Source organism: Neoarius graeffei, chromosome 22 (assembly GCF_027579695.1).
Source record: "Neoarius graeffei isolate fNeoGra1 chromosome 22, fNeoGra1.pri, whole genome shotgun sequence".
In the NCBI taxonomy this organism is placed as follows: domain Eukaryota; kingdom Metazoa; phylum Chordata; class Actinopteri; order Siluriformes; family Ariidae; genus Neoarius; species Neoarius graeffei.
Genome location: NC_083590.1, coordinates 11,662,500 through 11,685,949, shown reverse-complemented (window position 1 = coordinate 11,685,949; position 23,450 = coordinate 11,662,500). Strand labels below are relative to the sequence as shown.

Below are 23,450 nucleotides of genomic sequence, written 5' to 3'. Positions count from 1 at the left end.
ACTTTTCTTGAGTATTATTTTTTTTTTGGAAACTTATGACTTTAACTTCACTACATTCGAAAGACAAATATTGTACTTTTCACTCCACTACATTTCTGTCAAGGCCCTCATTACTCGTTACTATGAAGCAGTTTAGAAAGTGGATGTTTTTTCTTTTTTTTCTAAAACGTGATTTGGTTTTTTCGCAGGTGACACTGAGACAGCCGATCAGTAATCACTAGGGTCACGTCACGTCCATAGACTATAAAATCAAGTTCAATTTCTCCGCAGCGTTATTTGAACACGATCAGTTGATGGCAGAATGGAAGGAGGCGGTTCTTCTGGGGATTGCACGCACCCACGGCTTTACCTCGATTCAGCTTTCAGAAAAGATTAAAGATACGTTTCATTTTAAATGTTTGCTTTGTTTGCTGAAAACAAACCACATCACGGCCTACAAAAACTCGCCGTCCAACCAGCAGAAGCATATTGAGGTCTGTAAACGTTTTATTCCAAGATAAAACTTGCAACAAAGTTGTCTGTGCTTTTAGAGCTAGCGATAACGTTGCAATAGTGATGCAGTCTGGTTAGTCAAATGACTTTCTATGGATTTGCCCACCAAGTTGCCGTAGCCTTGTCCACAGCTGAATGGAAGGAGGCGGTTCTTCTGGGGAAAGGAATAAAGATTTGTTTCATTTTAAATGTTTGCTTTGTTTGCCTAAAACAAACCCCATTATGGCCTCCAAAAACTCACGGTCCAACCTGCAGAAGCATATGTAAACATCTTATTCCAAGAGAAAGCTTGTAATGAAGTTGTCTGTGCTTTTAGAGCTAGCGATAACGTTGCAATAGCGATGCAGTCTGGTTAGTCAAATGACTTTCTATGGATTTGCCCGCCAAGTTGCCGTCGCCTTGTCCATGACTGACGTTTACACATAGCTAGTTAACTTGTGCACTGTTAGTTAGCATGTAAAAACGGAGTTACGCTAACATGAATAACGTTAACTTTAGCATAATCTTGCCAAATAAACAGAATGTAGAAATCTAGTAACGTTAGCTACCCAATATGATTTCGAGTTTGAAAAGAGTTTGCTAGCATCTCAGGTGGAGCTTCAGCTCTACAGGTTCTACAAACTAGTCAGTAAATCCAGTCGGTTGCTTCAGAGGCATTAGGTTTTGTAAGTGTTGTGACAATAATACAACAATGCGTTGACAGAAAATGTACTTTTAATACTTCAGTATTTTTAAAAGCAAATACTTCAGTACTTAAGCAAAAATTTGACTGGACAGCTTTCACTTGTATCGGAGCAACATTTGACCAGTGGGATCTGTACTTTGACTTCAGTACTTGGGTACTTTGTCCACCTCTGAAAAAAACCAACAGGGTACCAAGACTTTTGCACAGTACTGTATGTTGTCAGATTATAAGCATACGTTTCAGTGATTTTGGACTCATGTATGACGGTAGTTTGAAAGAGCGAATCATTCAAACAGCAGCCATCATGTTTAAGCCGTACATCATTTACGATAAATTGCACTATTTTCGGAGGCTTTTTTTTCCCATTTTTACATCATACTCGCACGTATCTTGTGCACAGGGTGGGATCGAATCCAAATATTGCTCCCAAAAGAAACAAAATACCCATAATACACTTCCAGGCACTGTTTCAGAAGATTCTCTGGACTAACAGGATTTGAAGTGTTAATGGACGTGACCAAACAATGAACTTCAGTGCTGATACACAGTAAGCATTAATGGTAAGTCATTAATGCTTATGGATCGTATCAGGCTACAGAGCTACTTATGCTGACCTTCTTGGTGTAACAGTTATCCCTGTCGCCTCACAGCAAGAAGGTTCCGGGTTCGAACCTCACGGCCGACAAGGGATCTTTCTGTGTGGAGTTTGTATGTTCTCCCCGTGTCTACGTGGGTTTCCTCCAACAGTCCAAAGACATGCAGATAGGTTACTCTAATTGGCTACTCTAAATTGTCCCTGACCAAAAGCAGTGCAGGGGAGGAGTGGCTAGCCGGCTGTACTTCCTTAGCCAAGAAACCCTAGGAAAGGGACCCGACCCAGAACACACTGGACAGGCGAAGCAGAAGAAGAAGATTTTCATCCTAAAGTTAAAGCATGCACATTATAACACGGTACATTTTAGCTCGACAATATCCAGTGTTCATGTCTAGTGTTGCAACTCTCAGAAAGGTGATATTACTGACACACCCACCATCAGGAAGATTCCTGTGTGATTGCATCAGTATCGTTTATGATGCTAAAAGTAGACGGCCTTTCGATTTCATAAAATCGGTGGAATTTAGTTCGCTCTGAAATGTGGATATTGTGATATATGTTTATTACTGTAATATCTCACAAAATATCAGACCATTCTGTGGCTGGGAAGTTATTTAATTTGAGGGGATTAAAGCAAATAGTGTGCATGAAATTGCTCGCTTCGCGCAGTCAAGCAGACAGAGGAAGTCCGTGTGCGCATGCGCAGGTTTACCTTCTTCTTCTTTTGGGTTTTACGGCAGCTGGCATCCACAGTGTCGCATTACTGCCATCTACAGGTTTACCTTTGAGCGTGCACTGACAGTTCCATCATTCTGTTGCTAAACGAACAGCTGATCACACCGAGGTGCTCGCTGAGCGCCGATATTTATTAGTTTGGTCCTGCGTTTCCTTTCCTTCGTATAGAACATAACATCTTTTCTTCTTGTTACTGTAGTCGGTCTTTCACGTTTCATTCGCACACTCACGTCCTGCATTTTTCTCTCCTGTTTCAAATTTGTATCCCACAATGCCTTGCGTGAACGGGGAAAGCCCACCACGGGATGTGATGCATGACGTAGTATCTTGTATTGGGTCATGGTGAAGCAGGAAAAAAATAGTGGAGAATTTAGGGCCATGTGGAGAAAAAAAATCATTAATTGTTCTGTTTAAAAAACAAATGAAATTGGAAGTCTGTGATTCGAATTCGGTAGCTTTCGGTCCACTGAAGAAAAATAATTGGGTGTTGGGGAAAATTCTTTTTATGATCTACACTTGAGAAACCTTAGTACCTGGGGTCAGCTGTGCAGGAAAATGGGGGCTGCGATAGTGAGGTGAGAAAGCAAGTGCAGGCAGGGTGGAGCAGTTGGAGAAGGATTTCAGGAGTCATTTGTGATCGGAAAGTCCCAGCAAAAGTGAAAGGTAGGATGTATAAGACAGTAGTGAGACCAGCTGTGATGTATGGATTGGAGACCGTACCCTTAACGAAGAGGCAGGAGGCAAAGTTGGAGGTGTCGGAGTTGAGGATGTTAAGGAACAAGCACATCAGAGGGACAGCACATGTGAAGAGCTTGGGAATGAAGCTAAGAGAGATGAGACTGAGGCCATGTACACACGTAGCCAGGTATTTTTAAAACCGAACATTTCCCCCCCCTCCGTTTATAAAAATGTTTTATCCACACCACCTCATCTTCGAAAAAAAATCCCTTCCACACATAACCGAACAGCTGCGTTTTCAATCACATTCATAAGCATTCCAAACCTGTAGATGGCATTATTTCCCCAAATCCTACCCCCTAATCACATCAGAATAGCCCTCTGTTAGCGTCACTTCCGCCTAAACATAAAACATGGCGCCAAGCTCGTTCGTCTGGACAGACTCGGAGACAGAATTGCTTCTAAACACAATTTTGGAGTATAAACTTCAAAAGACGCAAGAAAACGTTGATTGGGAATCTTGTCAAAGCAAATATGTGGACATATTGACCCTGTTTTTGGAGCAGTAGTTGGGCTTCTAAAATTAAACATGTAAATAGCACCTGCACAATAATTAACGCTTTCAAGGCGCTACTCCGATCCATTACTCTTTGTCCATGCTTAATCTGGCTTCTGCAGTAAACAAAGGTCGCACGTTTGACGTCAGGGCAGATTTGTTGTCATTTTTTTGGCGCAGATTGTGACGTTCTAAAACGCAAAACTCCGGTTATCTCTGTCTACACGAAAAGGCATACACGGAGTTTTCAAAAATCTTCACTTTGCCCGGAGTTTTTTTAAATATTTGTTTTTGATGTGTTTTCATGTGGATGACAGGCCAAAACGTAGAAAAATATCTTCGATTTAGCAGATACCCGGCTACGTGTGGACGGGGTCTGAGATGGTATGGGCACATCCTGAGAAGAGATGCAGAGCATGTTGGAAGGAGAATGTTGAGGGTGGCGAGAGAGGACATGAAAGTGGTAGAGAAGGATGCGGAAGACAGCGAGTAACGGAGACGAAAGATCTGCTGCGGCGGCCCCTAATCAGGAGCAGCCAGAAGAAGAAAGAAGACGACTTGAAAAATCTCAGAAACTAGGGGCGGCACGGTGGTGTAGTGGTTAGCGCTGTCGCCTCACAGCAAGAAGGTCCTGGGTTTGAGCCCCGTGGCCGGCGAGGGCCTTTCTGTGCGGAGTTTGCATGTTCTCCCCGTGTCCGCGTGGGTTTCCTCCGGGTGCTCCGGTTTCCCCCACAGTCCAAAGACATGCAGGTTAGGTTAACTGGTGGCTCTAAATTGACCGTAGGTGTGAATGTGAGTGTGAATGGTTGTCTGTGTCTATGTGTCAGCCCTGTGATGACCTGGCGACTTGTCCAGGGTGTACCCCGCCTTTCGCCCGTAGTCAGCTGGGATAGGGATAGTCCAGCTTGCCTGCGACCCTGTAGAACAGGATAAAGCGGCTAGAGATAATGAGATGAGATGAATTTCAGAAACTAGGCAGTACAGCTTATTAGAAAAGAAGTGACGTCATTTCCGTGGACCTATAAGGAAGGCTGTGTGGAAATGTTGGATCAAATTAAATTCTGTACAAAACAAAAAGAGTGTGTGTGTGTGTTATAACACGAATAGAATAGTGTAATAGTGTGTAATAATGCATTACACTGCAGTAATGGTGGCGCTGCAGAAGCACGCTCAAGTCCACGCGCTCAGCATGTGACGACAGCTTCTGGTCACGTGATCCTGCCAGACATGCGCAGTACGTGTTTATGAAACGACGCGCACAAACACGTCCGGAAACAAATTAACAAGTTCGGTATATATATTATTTAAAAAATACTTTTACAAACATACATAATTAAACTGTTAATTTATTCCTGACACTATCTGAGCTCCAAAAAAAAAAAGCAAAAAAAAAAAAAATCTCACGCTGTCTCTACGCTGACCAATAGGCGTCCTCGGTCTCATTAGTATTCATTTTTTCCACCAATGAGCGTTTGGCTTGCGCTTACGCGGTATGAATATGTTGATCAGTATGCAAATGTGAGCGAGATAATGAAGGAGCTGTTGTGTTGTGTTGTGTTGTTATGAGAGTAATGTAAGACCCCGGCTTTTATCATCGGCGTTTTCACTGTGTGGTTTGCTTGTTTGTTTGTTTGTTTTGGTGTTATTTTCTTGACCCTGTCCCCCAGTGCTGAGTTATGTCCGGACAGACGGCGGTTTCTCTCTCCGTTGCTCCTGGCAACAGCGGCGCTCAGAAGCCTTTGCCTTTAGTTTTGAAGAAGATCATGGACATCCTTCCGCCTAATATACTCGACGACGGAGATGATGGTGAGGACTAAAAGCTTATGTGTTTGTTTTAGTGATCTGTGGAGTATCTAGTGTCCAGGAGCAGGTCCCAGGCTGGTCATGCAGCTTCAGGAGATAAACAGAAAGTAAAGCCTGCTGGTCTTCATGTCTGCCTTCTGAACACTGAAATTCGATCTCACTAACCTTCAGGAACAAGGTGGGACAAGGTCTCAGGTTTCAAGAACAGAATGTTCTTCAGGTTTGCTTTCTTTTTTAGACAGGTCAAATATACTCCATCTCTCTCGAAATAAAAAATCATCATAACTTAAATACTGTTTTCCCCATTCCTGGAGCTCTTGATCGGTTCATGAAGAAGTTCGAAGCAGGAGGATCCGAGCGCCAGACTGTGATGGTGCGACGCGACTCATGTACGACTCGATTTTGTGGAATTATCTCATTACAGTGGCACCTGTTAAGGGGTGGGATACATTAGGCAGCAAGAAAGAGAACAGTCAGTTCCTGAAGAAGTTGATGTGTTGGAAGCAGGAACTAGATAGAACTCGACGCCAACGGCGTCGATGGGGATGCCTCCGCCTGGTAGACTACACGCCTTATTAAGTTCTGATTTGGGGATGGACATTTGACCTCACAGTGACCTTGACCTTAGACTTTTTGATCTCAAAATCTAATCAGTTTATCTTTGTCCCCAAATGCACAAATGGTGAAAGTTTGGTGAAATTCCTTTCATTTGACTTGGAGATATCGTGTTCACAAGGTTTCGGGACGGACGCACGGACGGACGGATGGACAGACGGACAACCCGAAAACATAATGCCTCCTGCACCTTAAGGTGGCGGAGGCATAAAAATGGGCAAATAATGGTGGGGGCAGCACGGTGGTGTAGTGGTTAGCACTGTCGCCTCACAGCAAGACGGTCCTGGGTTCGAGCCCAGTGGCCAGTGAGGGCCTTTCTGTGTGGAGTTTGCATGTTCTCTCCGTGTCTGCGTGGGTTTCCTCTGGGTGCTCCAGTTTCCCCCACAGTCCAAAGACATGCAGTTAGGTTAATGTGGGGCGGCCTTGGGCTGGGTTGTTGGGATGATCAATGGATTGTTGTTTTCAGTGAGAGAGCCAACAATCCATTGATCACCCCAACGACTCTCTAGGCCGTTCACACCCAGCCCCAGTGACCCACACCAACAGGATGACTCAACGACACCTTAGGATTGCTTTTCATCCATGAGAGGATAAATACCTGATACTCCCTATTAGTCAGACAGAACTGAAGAAGCCTTTCGGATAAGAGGTGAAACATCTTCAAGAATCTTCAAGCAAGTCCAGTTGCTCTCTTTTCCCACCCACAGTTTACTATGACCTGGATGACTGAGAATCTTCACAGACTTGAGCGAGGTACCGAACCCCTGACTGCTCCCCGGGTGCTGTAGCGTGGCTGCCCACTGCTCTAGGTGTGTGTGTGCATGTGTTCACTGCTTCAGATGGGTTAAATGCAGAGGATGAATTTCACTGTGCTTGAAGTGTGCATGTGACAAATAAAGGTTTCTTCTTCTTCTTAATATAAGGATCTAAGTGACTTTGACAAATTGTGATGTTGAGATGACTGGGTCTGACAGGGCATCTCTAAAATGGCACATCTTGTAAGGTGTTCCTGGTATGCAGTGGTTAGTACCGAACAAAACTGTTCCAAGGATCCGAAGGACAACCGGTGAACCAGTGACAAGGTCGTGGGTATCAAAGGCTCATTGAGTTGCCTGGTCCAATCCCAAAGAAGAGCTACTGTCATTACACACTGCTGAAAAAGTTAATGCTGACACTTTTCTGTGGGATTGGACCATCATTATCGTCACTCGAATGAGTAGGATGGTTCTCCTGTTGTTTACAGACCCGCAGATTACTTAAGACGCCAATCCTCAACCTGAGAGTCCTGTGACAGTGTGGACAGGTTGTCGTGGTCCCTGGAGGAAGGGAAGCGCTGTTACTGCTCTGCCGTTCCTTCCTTCTTGGCGTAGGCTTACTTCGCGGTGTTGGGTGCCAACTGCCATGAGGCGCCTCCAGCCAGAACGGTCTAAGGCCAGATGTTCCCAATTATCAATGTCGCATCTCTTGAGACTGTCTGTCTTTAAAACGCTTGCATTGACCACCCTGTGTTCTTTGGCCATCTTGTAACTGGGAATACAATTGCAATCCTGACACCTTTCTGTGGGATTGGACCATATTAGTATATGGGCTAGCCTTCGTGCTCCATGCAAATCAATGAGCCTTCAATACCCATGACCATGTCGCCGGTTCACCGGTTGTCCTTCGGATCCTTGGACCACTTTTGTTCAGTACTAACCACTGCATACCGGGAACACCTCACAAGATGTTCCATTTTGGAGATGCTCAGTCAGACCCAGTCATCTCACCGTCACAATTTGTCAAAGTCGCTCAGATCCTTACATTTCTCATTTTTCCATCAACTTCTTCAAGAACTGGCTGTTCTCTTTCTTGCTGCCTAATGTATCCCACCCCTTCACAGGTGCCACTGTAATGAGATAATTAAGTTATTCCACAAAATCGAGTCGTACATGAGCTGATAGCTGACGAGTCGCGTAGCACCGAGTTGTCTATAATCCATGTACGATGTGCGCCGCCATTTTGTTTTTCTCTACTCGCAGTATATGAACTGATATCCTAGTAGTAGAGTAGCCAATCAGAGTGTGCGATGCACTGGATATGAGCAATGTGGATAGAATAATTATTCTTATTTCTGAATTACCATCTAACCCAGTACAGATACTCCGTTATCCTGTTTTTCCTTCTCCCAATCTCTGACATTATGATGTTGTTATATCAGAAAACACGTATATAGAACGAGCGGTCACTCGCCTCGTTACTATGTTCGAATAGACTCTTGCAACATAGCTAGCAAAAAATCTTTTTGACTGGAGTTACTGTAATATTGGTTCAGTTCTGGTACGGTCTGCACCGACACTTTTTTTCTGTTTGCTTTTGTTTCTGTTTGTGCAACTGGAATAGATTTATGTTTCTATTATGTGCTTTAAATCAAAGTCATGGGACCGACAGACTTGCTTGAGCCCAAGTTATCACAAAAAATCCCCAACCGTGAGTCGCGGAGTACCTCCTGTCCTGCACGTGTCAGTGTTTCCCCTGTCTAGGGAAAGTGCCGTCTTTGTTCATTGTTCAGAGCTGATCACATCGCTCCTGTGGAGGAGGACGGCCCCATATGGACAGTTGAAAGTCGCACTTGGAAGACGCTCTGGACTCTTACAGTAATGGTTTTATGGCTGAGGACTTCAGTTGACTTGCTAACTTTAGGACTGCAGTCGTCATGAACAGTTTTGCACTCAAGTTTCCATCAATGAAGAGTTTATAACATCAACAAAACTGACCATGTTAAAACTGTTATAATCATGTTGTCTGTTATCACTCAAATGAGGATGGGTTCCCTTTTGATTCTGGTTCCTCTCAAGGTTTCTTCCTCACGTCATCTGCGGGAGTTTTTCCTTGCCACTGTTGCCACAGGCTTCATCATTGGGGATAGATTAGGGATAAAATTAACTCGTGTTTAAAGTCATTAAAATTCTGTAAAGCTGCTTTGCGACAATGTCTATTGTAAAAAGCGCTATACAAATAAACTTGACTTGTTTATTGCTCAACAGTCACCATGTTGGAGAATGCATCGAAAGTCCTTGATTCTGGCGTCCGTTAGATGTGTGACGATGAATCAATCCCCAATCTATCGATCCATTTCAACCGCGATTCAAAAATCACTTAAGATTTAATGAATCACGATTCACTGACAATACCTTATTTCATCCTGATAACTCTAGATGCATAACAAATTTCGACAAACGGCATAATTTTAATATTAAAAATTCGATTCGGTATCCGGAGCTGTACGTGGGTGCAGCCATGTTTTTGGTTGCTATAGCGATCTTGCGAGAACACACGTTGCTCTGTGAACAACATGGCGGACGACTCTGAGTTCCTGAAGCCACCGGATTTTAAAAGCCCAGTTTGGCGGCATTTCTTACTGCCTCGTGACAGAAAACGAGTATTTTATAAGCCGTGCGAGTCGACGCTTCATCATCATGGCAACGCCACTAATACGCAGAATCATTCGGCGGCACCATCCACCAGTCGAGATTGATGTGAAACTGAAGTTTTGTGAAGAATCCGCATCTAAACATCAACGAAAATCTATACTTTACTCAACTCTTACAATTTAGAATCCCTGACACGTTTAAAAAGACAATGGGAGGAAGAATTAGATAGAGAACTTTCTGAAGACATCGGGCAGCCAACATTAGATAAGATACACTCATCCTCATAAACATAAAGTCGTACAATTCAAGACTGTGCATAGATTGCATTGGTCTAAAGCAAGATTGGCCAAATTTGTACCAAATTTCAACCCTAACGGTGATCGCTGTGGAACAACACCAGCGACTTTATCACATATGTTTTGGCTTTGCCCAAAATTAACAGACTTTTGGGAAGATATATTTCATTTTTTCCGACATGCTAGGAACATTCATAGAGCCCCATGCCATAATAGCAATATTTGGCACAGTACCGCGGGATCTCCGTCTCAACAAAAGTGGCAAGCATATAATAGCTTTTGCTACACTCCTGGCCAGTAGACTTCTCATCTCATCTCATCTCATTATCTGTAGCCGCTTTATCCTGTTCTACAAGGTCGCAGGCAAGCTGGAGCCTATCCCAGCTGACTACGGGCGAAAGGCGGGGTACACCCTGGACAAGTCGCCAGGTCATCACAGGGCTGACACATAGACACAGACAACCATTCACACTCACATTCACACCTACGCTCAATTTAGAGTCACCAGTTAACCTAACCTGCATGTCTTTGGACTGTGGGGGAAACCGGAGCACCTGGAGGAAACCTACGTGGACACGGGGAGAACATGCAAACTCCACACAGAAAGGCCCTCGCCGGCCCCGGGGCTCGAACCCGGACCTTCTTGCTGTGAGGCGACAGCACTAACCACTACACCACCGTGCCGCCTAGGAGACTTGTAATGCTGAAATGGAAAGAAAGATCCCCTCCAACTTTCCGTATATGGATTAGAGTTTTTATGGATCATCGAAAATTTGTTATGCTACAAGCGGCTGTGTTCTTAAATTTTACGCAATCTGGCAACCAGTTCTGGATCAGGTAGAAAAGATGGACGCGTCAGACATATTAAATGTATAGATGTAACCCCCCCTTCCCCTCTTTTTCTCAATTATTATTTTTTCCTTTTTCTGAACTCGTGGTTCTTTTTGTGTCTTCTACAATTGTTTATCGTACTTAATATGATGTGTAATGTTTTACATTTGGGACGGTGCAAAGGGGTAGGGTTGTGTGTTGGACGATATTAAACTGTATTTAAAATTGTATTTTGTATAATCTAAAAATTAATAAAAGTACCTTGGAAAAAAAAGTCAATGAGTTGAATCTGAGACTTCAAGTGAGACCACTACATCTGTACCGGACATGTTTAAGAAGCAGAAACGATTTCTGCCTGGAAGTCGGAGAGTGACTGGAGTCTGAATAAAGACTCTAAAGGCAACGCGACTTGTTTGTTTCTTATTGCTGTACATTTCTAGGTTAACAGAATATCGACAATGTTTTCTAACTGATGCAAATCAGAGGACAAAAAAAATGAATCGTGATTCAATTCAGATTGGATCGGAAGATCAAACTCGTGAATCAAGTCGTGAAAAAACTGAATCGTCACACCTCTAGTGTCTATGTTGTGGTACACCTATGTAGTGCACTACAGGACGCACGTCTCCACAGGCTGGTCGAATCTGTACTTGTCCTAAAAGAGCTCTTTATTCCTTTTGTTTGTCACCCGTTTGTACTTGTGACCCGACACGCTGCTGTTTCGTGCTGACGATCCGTACACCACCTAGACGACGCTGTCTGAATTTGCAAACAATAGTTCCTACAGTTATTGATGTAAAGTGGGTGTGGCTGGTTAAACAGTATAAACTCTCATGTCAACAGCCAGCCATGTCACATCACAATTATTGTTTTTGTTAGAACAAGAGAACTATACAAATATACACTGCGACTAAATACACAGCTCTGTACACACTCACACTCGCACTGAGCCTATAACGCATCATAATAACATTTTTTAGGGTATAGAGAAAGAAATGCATATTGTTGATTTAAAGTAAGATGTGACTTTAAGGCTGATTTTAAAGAATGGAAGTGATCAGAAGTTCCTGATTCTTGTGGGAATTCCTTCCTTCCCACACTTTGGAGACGGAAAACTGAAAGCAAAATCGACCATGATTTGTCTCGGCAGGTGGACGAACGATGTCCCCCCGAGCTGAAAATCTGTTGTTCGTTCGCCATCCTGAGCAGAGTTCTAAATGTTTTAGGAACTAATGAGTTATTATTTACAATTTTATGTGCCAGTATACTGTATACAGACACATTCATTTTCAAAATCTTCTCAAAAGTTACAATTCCAAGGATTATTATTATTATTATATTATATAAAGGAGCGATACGTTCCCTCACACTGGCAAAGAAAATATTTCTAACACACTTATTTTGTGGGCGGCACGGTGGTGTAGTGGTTAGCGCTGTCGCCTCACAGCAAGAAGGTCCTGGGTTCGAGCCCCGTGGCCGGCGAGGGCCTTTCTGTGTGGAGTTTGCATGTTCTCCCCGTGTCCGCGTGGGTTTCCTCCGGGTGCTCCGGTTTCCCCCACAGTCCAAAGACATGCAGGTTAGGTTAACTGGTGACTCTAAATTGAGCGTAGGTGTGAATGTGAGTGTGAATGGTTGTCTGTGTCTATGTGTCAGCCCTGTGATGACCTGGCGACTTGTCCAGGGTGTACCCCGCCTTTCGCCCGTAGTCAGCTGGGATAGGCTCCAGCTTGCCTGCGACCCTGTAGAAGGATAAAGCGGCTGGAGATAATGAGATGAGATGAGACACTTATTTTGTGTCGTTGAAATCCTAGTCCTGAGTTTGACTTTAAACTGGAACCGGTGGTGAGTCTCGGGTCCAAGAGGACTTGAGTATTGGGGAAAGTGGAGTTACCCCTTAACCACTATCACTCCCAGGTCTGCTGTGACCCGGAGTGGTAGCACCTGCCTGGGTTCCAGCTATGGGTTCAATAGTACATCACCAGTAAGGCGCTGGCAGTAGGGTGCTTTTCAGTACAGTGTGGCAGATGAACCCAACAGGGTCAATGGTGCACCACCAGATGGGATGCGAAAGAGCCACTCAAATGGCCAACGGATGGCATCACTCACTCGGCAAGTCAGTCGTCACTGCGGGGAAACGTCCATACCGTCATGTCTGTGCGACTTTTGTGCATCAGGTTTGAAGGTCCAGAGAGACGACATGATGGGGGCACGACCTCGCTAGTCTTACCTTACTGTACAAGGTGCTTCATTAGGAGAGGAGAATAGTATACGAGAGCTCACGAATTTCCATGGTGGCTCGGCCGGACTGTTGGTGCCGCCGCTGCAGGCGACTCTGTCGCTCTGGTGCAGGCCTCATGGCCCATCTGCGTTTCTGCGCATCCTAATGAAACAATCATCATTGCTAGCGATGGGCAGCCGACGATTGTTGAAATCGTAGTTAGGTTGGATTTATAGGATCAGTACGACCCCTTGCCAAAATACCGTAAGATAAATATGGGTAAATTAAAAAAATAATAAACCTCTGTTAAAGTCTTCAGATTAAAGGCGAACTGAAGTCATTTTTAAACTTGCTTTATTTCTTAATTAACGTGTTATTCATTGACGTTTTGGGTTTTAGTAACCTTATATCGTGACTCGTATTGGCAACTAATTGCAATTAAATATGAGACTTATCGGCCTATTGGGTTTTTAGCCGTGTTGAATTTAGTTTGTTTGGTCCACGGCAGGCGTCGCTTATCCGCGCGATCTTCACGAGACTTGTGCGAGACTTCGAAACGTCAAGTGTCTGCCAGGTGTCAGCGCCGCCGTTTTGAAAACTGTTTTCCAAATGAAATCTTGCACAAAAACGAGTTTAAATGACGATTACTGCCGACTTTTTTCAAACATTCCTGATTGCTATCAAAACAAACAAAACTTCCGGGTCGATTTACATCAGCATTCGAAAGAGGGCGCGCTGAAAGAAATCAAATTAAAAGTCTCAAATTTGATTTAATAAAAGTCAGCCGCAAAGAAGAAAGGATTCAGCCTTGATTTAAAAGAACTGAAAGCTGCAGGTACTTTGTATTGATTAATGTGGGAAATGCGCTCAGTATAATATGGATTTATCACAAAAACACACGCATGTATTTATTATTTTGAAACCCACCAGCCGACTGCACGTTTTAATTGTGCGACAGTAATGATGTAAATATCAGCATGACGGACTAGTGTCCGAAAGCGTTTTTTCATTTTACCACTGAGCTCACTGTATAGAGTAATTCCCTATATAGGGAGTAGTGAACGAGTGAGTGATTTCGGACACAGGGAACGCTGGCAGATGTCGGTCACTTTGATTTCCGCTGTACGTTTTACTTCCGTCCTACGATGTCTCGCACAGGTCTCAACGAATCTTGTTCACGCCCATTGCTTTGACATATGGACTGATATATTACAGAGCATATTTCAAACACTCAGAACTTGCTACAGCAGCGGCAAAATGGCGATCAAAAATGTGTTCTGATATTTAATAAAATGAGAAATAGAATTTTGATAATAAAAAATATGCCTTCAGTTCCCCTTTAATAAAACATTTTAGTTTACATACGATTCGGATGTTTTGCTATGGACTGCTTTAATTTGTCGCTCCCAGCTGAAGTATTTGTCAGTATAGACTCGGAAACACTTGTATGATACGATGTGATGTGATCTCTTTTCCGAATGATAGACAGCAGTGTATTTCCAGCCGTGTAAATGACTTTTTATTGACAGCGTGAGTGCTGGAAAACCGATTCAGAAAGAAGACGCTTTTTTGTTTTTCGAATCAAAATCGCAAAATAAGAAACGTTTTTTTTTTTTTTGCGCGTGTTCTCGATTGCTGATTTGTCACGTCCAGCTGGTTTGATTTGAAAAGATGGTGTAACAGCGCACAAGCACTGAAGTGTTTTAAACACCTTGTATTTAAACACCTGTTATGAGTGCGAATGCAGGGTAATTAACCAGAGACACGCCTTTACAGCAGTGGGCGTAGAGGTCGAGGTGACGGGAAGATTATAATTATAGGGTTGGGATGAGGTAATTTCGTTGATTCCTGTTCGTTTAGGTCACGTTCGCTCAGGAGGAAAGGCGTCCGAGTGAGCCGGGAGCAGGTTGTTTAGCAGAGCTGTGCGTGATGCTGATTTTAATTTCAAAAAGGGGTGGGGTGGGGGGAGGGGGAGAGAGAATACTTTTGCTTAAGGCACCTTTAATGACGTGAATCCTACTGTTTGGGACACGGCGGACATGTTTAGATACCTTTCAGTATTGATCTGGCTTTAGATCAGCACTTTGTATCAGTCGGAGGAAGAGCTGCAACTTTGACACGTCTTATTAACTTCCAGAGAAAGAAAGAAAGAAAGAAAGAAAGAAAGACTGGTTCTAGCTGTTTATAACAAGAGCAATCTTGCTTTGTGGACATTCCATAGCACTAAGGCCCAATCCCAATTCTAATTTCTACCCCTACCCCTCCCCCTTCCCCTCCCCCTTCCCCTTGGCCCTTCCCCTTGAAACTGAGCTACAAGGGATAGGGCTTGAAATTCAACCCTTACGTATTGGGATAGCCCTTCAACGATCGCATACGTCATCGCGTACCTCCGTCAGCGTTTACGTTAGCAAAACGCGACCAAATGCGTCATTGGCTGCGACCAGCCGCTACAGTCAGAGCCAGAAATCTCTGCTGGCAGGGTGTGATTTGTTAACTAACACCACTGAATGGGATATCTTTGGCGCTTCGTGCACCACATCCGACAGAATGAGGTGTCAGAACACTCATGTAAACAATAAAAGCGAGAATAACAGAACAAAACGTACGCAGTCAAGCAACCGAAAACAATACTCACTCCCAAAGCTTTTTAGCAGCAGCTTGGATTTCAGAAATCGCTGCTCATTCTCAGCTCGAAAGCGAATCAAGCGGCGTGTTTCCTCTGGATAACAACTTAAAACACGTAAATAATGGAGAAAATACATTTATGACAATCTTTCGCCGCGGGAACCGCCATCTTTCTTAAATCCGCATGAAATCTCGCTGAAATCCGCATGGCATTGTGGGAAATCACTCAAACCCCTTCGTTCGGAGTCAGCTCCAGGAAAATCTCCGTTTGGAGGGGTACAGAAGCCCTACCCCTTCCCCTACCCCTCCGCGTTAACTGGGATTGGGATACCCCTACCCCTTCACGTGAACGCGCAAAATGGAGGGGAAGGGCCAAGGGGTTGGTCCAAGGGGTGAAATGGGATTCGGCCTAAATGTAACTACAGATGGATAAAAAGTATGACCGATTAGTTGCTGTGGTCTAAAAGGAATCAAACACCGTGACTCTGCTTCATCACACCACCTTGTTGTTGATTATTTTCCTGTAACAGCACGTCCCTGTAACTTAATACATTATGAGGTGAATTGTGTAAACTTATAAAAGGTGTAGTTTAATTATTATAACTCCATAAAGCACACGTTCTACCACAGACCTTCTTGCTCTTTGTCCTTCGCAGAGATAGAGAAGGAGAAGCTGGGCTCCGTCAGTGACGGGGAGGCTTGTGGAGATGGAGGCGGCGGCGGCGGATCTGGCGGCAGCGCGGGCGGAGTTTCAGCCTCGCTCACTCCCACAATCTGGGACAAGACCATCCCGTACGACGGCGAGAACTTCCACCTGGAGTACATGGACCTGGACGAGTTCCTGCTGGAGAACCAAATTCCTGCAGCTCTGGAGGAGGAGCTGCACAAGAGCCTGGAGCAGGAGGCTCAGGGTTCCCCCGCGGTCCCAGAAGTCTCTGCGGTCGTCCCGCAGCCGCCCAAGGAAACGGAAAAAGCCGCAGAAGCGCAGAAGATTAAAGGAGAAGACAAGGGGTGTGAGAGTGAGCTGCAGGTGACCGAGAATGCCACAGGTGAACACACACACGATTCTTTATAAATCTGTACCATAAATGAGACCTCAGGAACGTTAACAAACGTAAAGCTGTGATCATTAAGATGGTGTCGTGTGCTCTAGAGCCCAACGTTAAACCCGAGCGCGCCACGCCATCTCCTGTCAACCCGGAGGAGATCGAGGTGAGCGTAAACTTCCAGCCGGACCCAGCGGACCTGGTGCTGTCCAGCATTCCAGGAGGAGAGCTGTTCAACCCGCGCAAACACCGCTTCACCGAGGACGAGCTCAAACCGCAGCCTATGATCAAGAAGGCCAAGAAGGTGTTCATTCCCGAGGACGCCAAGGTGCTTTTCTAACACTTCCTAAACATGTTCTGGACACGGATTCACCAGAGCAGAACGGAGTTACTCGCTGCTTTATTACAACTAGCACCGCGCTCTAGTACACGCTCACTGGCCACTTTAATAGAAACATGTTCTTGATTCTAAGATCCCTGTTCTTGGCTGCAGGAGTGGAACCCGATGTGTTCTTCTCTCTCTGTTGCATGCTGAGACGCTTTTCTGCTCACCACGGTTGCAAAGAGTGATTTATATGCGTTACTATATACTTCCTGAACCAGTCTGTCCGTTTTCCTCCGAGCGCTCTAATCAGCAAGGCGTTTGTTTACTTTCCGCCCACAGAACTCTCACTCGCTCGATGGTTGTTTTTTGTTTTTCGCACCATTCCGTCTGTGTAAACTCTATAGACTGTTGTTGTGTGAAAACCCCAGGAGATCAGCGGTTTCTGAAAGACTCAGAGTTCATTCCATCTGGCTCAAACTGACACCCATGCCCCAGTGAAAGAAAGAAAGAAAGAAAGAAAGAAAGTCACACAGTCCCCCCCCCCCCACCATACACTACCGTTCAAAAGTTTGGGGTCACTTTGAAATGTCCTTATTTTTGAAAGAAAAGCACTGTTCTTTTCAATGAAGATCACTTTAAACTAATCAGAAATCCACTCTATACATTGCTAATGTGGTAAATGATAGGGCTGTAACGATACACCCAACTCACGATTCGATTCGTATCGCGATTTTTGACCCACGATTCGATACGCCCACGATTTTTTTAAAAATGTTTTTTTAAAGTAGTAAATTTGACTTATTAACATTTACTTACTTACATTAACTATTTAATAACAAATAATTCAGATCACTGCAGAGAATGAGTAATATGTATGCAAAAATGAACAAATGTATATCCAAAGATTGTTTTATTTCTCAAAATAATACTGTTGAGCCGGAAGCTCTGTTTTTTTCGGTTCTGAAAAAGTCATTTTTCCAAATCGTGTAAATCCGTTAAGATTTTTTTTTGGGGGGGGGGGGCTCTCTCACTGTCTCACTCTCATAGGGCCAATGATTTTCTGTGATCGCAGAAAACAGATGGAAATTACGGAATTTTTATGGTGAAACGTTGCTCGCGTGTCAAAATGTAACTGCCGCAGAAGGCTTCCGCCCAAGCAGACATGCCTTCATTGTTGCCAGATATTGCTAACGTTTTCCACCCCAACATATGTTCAAAACCTGCCAAAAAGCACCTAAACCTGCCCAATCTGGCAACACTGCATGCCTTTCCGGTCAAGTGATTGTGATTGGCTTGTGGCACACCTAGCCAGCCAATGAGCTGCTTGTTTACAGATTTGCTCCCCGCGTCGCAACCAGAATGGCGACCGCTTAAAAGAAATGAATGCTCTGCCAGTGGCGAGTGTGGACGTTGCGTGACTCGCAGAAGATTGTTGCAGGTCGGCGAAAAAACGCCTTACTAATAGATATAAAAAATAAAAGTAATTTAAGTAAGTTTAAAATGTAATTTAAATAAAAAGTAAAGTATTCATAAATTGAAGTTTGGAAGCGCCTCTGTTTTTGGGCTGAGGAGAAGTTTGAAAGGGTGTACCGCGATTCTGCCTTCTTGTATCGCGATACGGATCGTGGCTCTGCGTATCGCGATTTCGATTTCGATACGCATATCGTTACAGCCCTAGTAAATGACTATTCTAGCTGCAAATGTGTGGTTTTTGGTGCAATATCTCCATAGGTGTATAGAGGCCCATTTCCAGCAACTCTCACTCCAGTGTTCTAATGGTACAATGTGTTTGCTCATTGCCTCAGAAGGCTAATGGATGATTAGAAAACCCTTGTACAATCATGTTAGCACAGCTGAAAACAGTTGAGCTCTTTAGAGAAGCTATAAAACTGACCTTCCTTTGAGCAGATTGAGTTTCTGGAGCATCACATTTGTGGGGTCGATTAAATGCTCAAAACGGCCAGAAAAATGTCTCGACTATATTTTCTATTCATTTTACAACTTATGGTGGTAAATAAAAGTGTGACTTTTCATGGAAAACACAAAATTGTCTGGTTGACCCCAAACTTTTGAACGGTAGTGTATCCTGGGTGTTCCTAATAAAGTGTCCAGGGAGCGTATACAATACTTCAGCTCCTTATTCACTGATTTATCCTCTGTCTTAAAGCACGTCTTAGTTTCAGTCACAAGCACATGATTATAACCAACAAACCTGTTGTTATTTAGTGGCATCAACATGAATATTAATATGAACATGAATATTAATTAGTTGTAGTTCATTATGCGCTTTTCAGAATAACTCGGCGTGACGGGTCGAGATCCGTTGTGCTGTGAACATCTGTTTAGCTTCTAGTTTCCTCTCGTTCAGGAGGTGTAGCGTGCAGCTGTGAAGTCTTTCGAGATAATAATCAGCGTGTGTGTTTGTGTTCTCTTGAGTTCCATGCCCCAGTTTCCTCAGTTTTGGATTTCAGCGCGTTTTTGGACCGCGTTTGGTTTGCGATCTGGACCTGTTTACACGGAGTGTTGGACAGATGGTGGTTGTTGTGTTTGGCTCTCGTTCCCTGGATAAAGATATGAGCTGTGTTCAGCTTCCCGGTCGTCCTAGATTTTCTGAACTGCGCCGCTTCCTGACAGTCAGTATGGATTCGAGGTCAAAAGTCATCTGCGTACATATTTATTCACAAAGCAGATCAGGGTCCGGGTTTCTTATTTATTAACTTTTTTTAATTAGGTAATCAGGAAGTAGAAAAACTGCAGGAGGGAACTTGAACTCAGCTCTGACGTGAAGCTCGTTTCTGCATTAAACACACACCTGGAGGTTGTCGTGGTATCTCGGGTTTCTTTTGTCTGAGAAGGACTTCACTCCTTCCCTCATCCCTGTTTTTTTTTTTTCTTTTCTCGCTGACAGGATGAGAAGTACTGGTCGAGGAGGAAGAAGAACAACCTGGCGGCGAAGCGTTCCCGGGACGCGCGGCGCCTAAAGGAGAACCAGATCGCCGTGCGAGCCAGCTTCCTGGAGCGGGAAAACGCGGCACTGCGGCAGGAAGTGGCCGAGCTCAGGAAGAACTGCAGCCGCTGCAAGAAGATCATGGCTCTCTACGAGGCCAAGTACGGCCCTCTGTAAGGACAGATCTCACCAAGACACACGGCAGGTTATCAGCTCCCGACACAGCCACTATCTGTCTAACTATCTGTCACACAGGAATCATGGGTAACTTCAGGAGGCGTACCGGGGCGGGGACGGTGATCTCAAGAGCCACTTGTTCGTGTTTATTGTAAAAAAACAAAACACACACACACACACACACACGAGGTGATTGACGAGTGGAGCTGCAAACACTGCCGTTGAGTTTCGTCTCGAAACATGTTGCTCATCGAAGCCCTCCTTCATCCAGATCAGCGTTCTCGTTTCACTTTTCAGACAGCAGAAGTCGTTGCGTTAAATCTTCACAAGAACATGAGGCACAGCTAATAACGAGCGACCAGACCAACCCAAAGTGACACTTTAAACCCCGATAGCGTTTTCTGATTGACCCTGACGTACAGAAATTCCTGAGAACCTCGGTGTTCCGTGCTAAAGCGGAGGAGATATTAAACCGAGTAGAGCTTTACACTGGAAAGCTCTGCGTTTTCCTCACGTTGCTCTTAATATGACTCACAACAGGTTATGACAGGTAGCTAACGTTAACCAGGTTGACAAAATAACCCCGGGGGTAATTCTCGTTAACTTTTTTTTTTTACTTTTTGAGCTCCTCCTCCTGAAGGTGAGCTCGTTTTGTCTTTGTCTTGTCGTGACCCACTTTTAGAGTTTATTGCTGAGCTGATAGTGTTAGTCACCATGCTGTTACATCCCACGCATCACCTGATGACTTATAATATCTGTTATTTCAGTTTCTGGTTCTTATTGGACTCTTTTTTTTTTTTTTTTTGGTGTTTCTTCGCGCGTACACGAGAAGACAAGGACTAACGAGAGCTCGGAGACGTTCCGTGTCCTTTTCTTTCTCCTCTGGAGTGAAGCTCATGCTCCAGCGTGACCTGATGGTGGCGTGTGAGGAGCTGATTGATTGATTCGATCGATTTTTTCGGAGTGCGTGGGTGATAACTGACCTCCAGCTTCTTCCCTTTTCATCCTCACCGTGCGTTTTTGGTTCTGTAAGATAAGAAAAGCCAGCTGTTGTTGGGTTTTTTTTTTTTACGCACTTCTCCACACGCGGGCAGCTCGACAGGCAGCGGTGTTTTCTCAGACTAAGGCAGGGACTGTTATTCTTACTGACGACTGCAGTCTTTATCCAACAGCGTCTTCTTTTCCACTTCCTCCACACCGCCACTGTTAAACAAGAAACGGGACATGATTTATCAAACGTTTTGCATGAAATCTTTGTAAATACGCCAGTCCTCGAAATTCTCTTCTTCCATCACCTTTACGCAATTAATTCTACATCACCACAGTGAATAATTAATCAGCTTCGAACTGATGTCTGTTGTTCTGCGTCTTGTTAGTGATGTGTAGAATAACACTGATGATATATCTGATAAACCAGACTCTGTATTTAATTTATAGCTGTATAATGTATATGTGATGAAGAGTATAATCGAGGTGTTGTGCAGGGATTTTTTTTTTTCATCATAAACCGTGACCAGTGCAATGGACTTTTTATGTTTTTAACGAGGGCAATACAGTCAGAGTAATTCATATTTACTTCTGATCTCGGACAGTTATTAGGAAGAGTTATGGTTTTTAAAGGGGGGATAATTAGGTTCTCCAATAGGGGGCGCTGTGGGGATGTACAGACCAATCAGCTCAGGACGAGAGAGAGAGAGAGAGAGTGCAATAACAATGGAGTCTATTAAAAAAAAAGAAAAATTATTGATTAGGTAAAATAAACTCCATGTTAGTTATTGATTGATTTTCTGAAGCTGGACCCCAAATGGCTTTTCTACTTCCTCATTCATAGTGCACTGAGAGAGAGAGAGAGAGAGAGAAAACTGTGTGCTTGGTCAAAAGTATGTGAACACACGACCATCTCACTCGTAGTCAAAATTATGTTAACACTTAAATAGTAGAAACCAATCGGCTCTATAGCGGAAGTTCATCAATGGCGTACTGCTGCGCCATCTGTAAGTAGACGTCTGACGTCGCCGTCGGGGTGTCACAAAAGCAGGGCCCAGTTACGCCAGCAGCGATCACGGCGCACCACACATTCAGGAGAAAAAATAATCCATTAGTGTTAACATCATTTTGACTGACCCTGTATTACATTACATTACTTTCCAGGCATTTATCAGACGCTCTTATCCAGAGCGATGTACATCAAACCCAGAGCAGCCTGGGGAGCAGTTGCGGGTTGCTCAAGGGCACTTCAGCCATTTCTGCTTGTCCAGGGAATCAATCTGGTGACCTTTTGGTCTTGCTTCTCTAACCATTAGGCCATGACTTTTATATACAGTCCTGTTACCACACAAAGTTAGAAGCACACAATTCTACACAGCGTCTTTGGATTACAATCCACCAGCTGTTCTGGTATTATCGTAAACATCAAGTGAACTGATAGAATCGCCCTCGAATATGTCCTGGATACCACCAAAAGGAGAAACCTTGCAGAAATACTCCTAGGAAGACAGTGATGCACCCCCCGGGCACTGGCTTCGAAGACCAACTGAATAGATAGTTTTCACATGACGTCACAGAGTCGGGGATTCCCTAGTGGCGGCCATCTTGCGGGTCAAGCTTACCGTACGGGTCACTGAGCACACATTGTAACGCGCGAGTACAAAGTCTTCAAAAGAACCCAAGCAGGCTATTTAAAGCTAGCAATGGTGCACACCTGTTGTATTTACGGCTGTCGTAATAGGTCAGATGATGACGTCAAGCAGAGCTTTTATGGAATTCCCACTGTACGGGAGCACGAAGGCGAGCAAACAAACTCAGCATACAAAGGAGAAATCTATGGCTTGCGAGAATCAACCGCAAGGATTATCAGCCTTCCAAACACAGCAAAGTCTGCTCCGATCATTTTATAAGTGGTAAGTTGTTTAAATAAACAATCAATTGTGTTTAAGTTTGTTTTTGGAAACCAAAACATCATGTGAACTATCTCTGTAGAATGCCTAACTGGAACCACTGAGTGTACGTTTACATTGTAATGTACACTTAATATCGCTCGTTTGTCACGTTTCTATTTGAAACTTGTCGCTTCACTCATGCAAGGGTAATTTTTGAAAAACATTTTAGGTCTATTCTGTATGATTTGATTTGTGTTTGGGATGCAAACAGCGCGCCTTTTGGCGGATGCCGCCTGAATCGCGCAGATCCGATTTTTTTTAGGGGGGGCGTTGGAGTGTCTGATTATAATTTCAAAGTAAATTCTGTATTAAAATTACTAAATAAGCAAATCCGTTACAGTCCATGAAACAGGAAGTATAAGGATGAGAAAAAAACAGTTTAAATCGGAAAGCTGCGCACATTTGCGCAGCCCGAGCGGTGTGCAGGACTGCGCAAATGTGATTTTAATACAGAATTTACTTTGAAATTATAATCAG

At 44.0% G+C, this 23,450-nt stretch overlaps 1 protein-coding gene across 2 annotated transcripts in view; it reads left to right on the top strand.

Moving 5' to 3' along the window:
- The window catches only part of tefb (TEF transcription factor, PAR bZIP family member b), a 30,802-nt gene extending 7,352 nt beyond the window's left edge, over nucleotides 1-23,450 (top strand). Inside the window, exons 2-5 of one of the 2 annotated variants that reach the window (XM_060904378.1) lie at nucleotides 5,409-5,547; nucleotides 16,196-16,588; nucleotides 16,693-16,913; nucleotides 19,819-23,450. In XM_060904378.1, coding sequence (XP_060760361.1) covers nucleotides 5,418-5,547; nucleotides 16,196-16,588; nucleotides 16,693-16,913; nucleotides 19,819-20,034 — 960 coding nt within the window. In that variant the 5' untranslated portion in view covers nucleotides 5,409-5,417 and the 3' untranslated portion in view covers nucleotides 20,035-23,450. The remainder of the gene's footprint in view (nucleotides 1-5,408; nucleotides 5,548-16,195; nucleotides 16,589-16,692; nucleotides 16,914-19,818) is intronic. The other variant, XM_060904379.1, reaches the window with a different exon arrangement.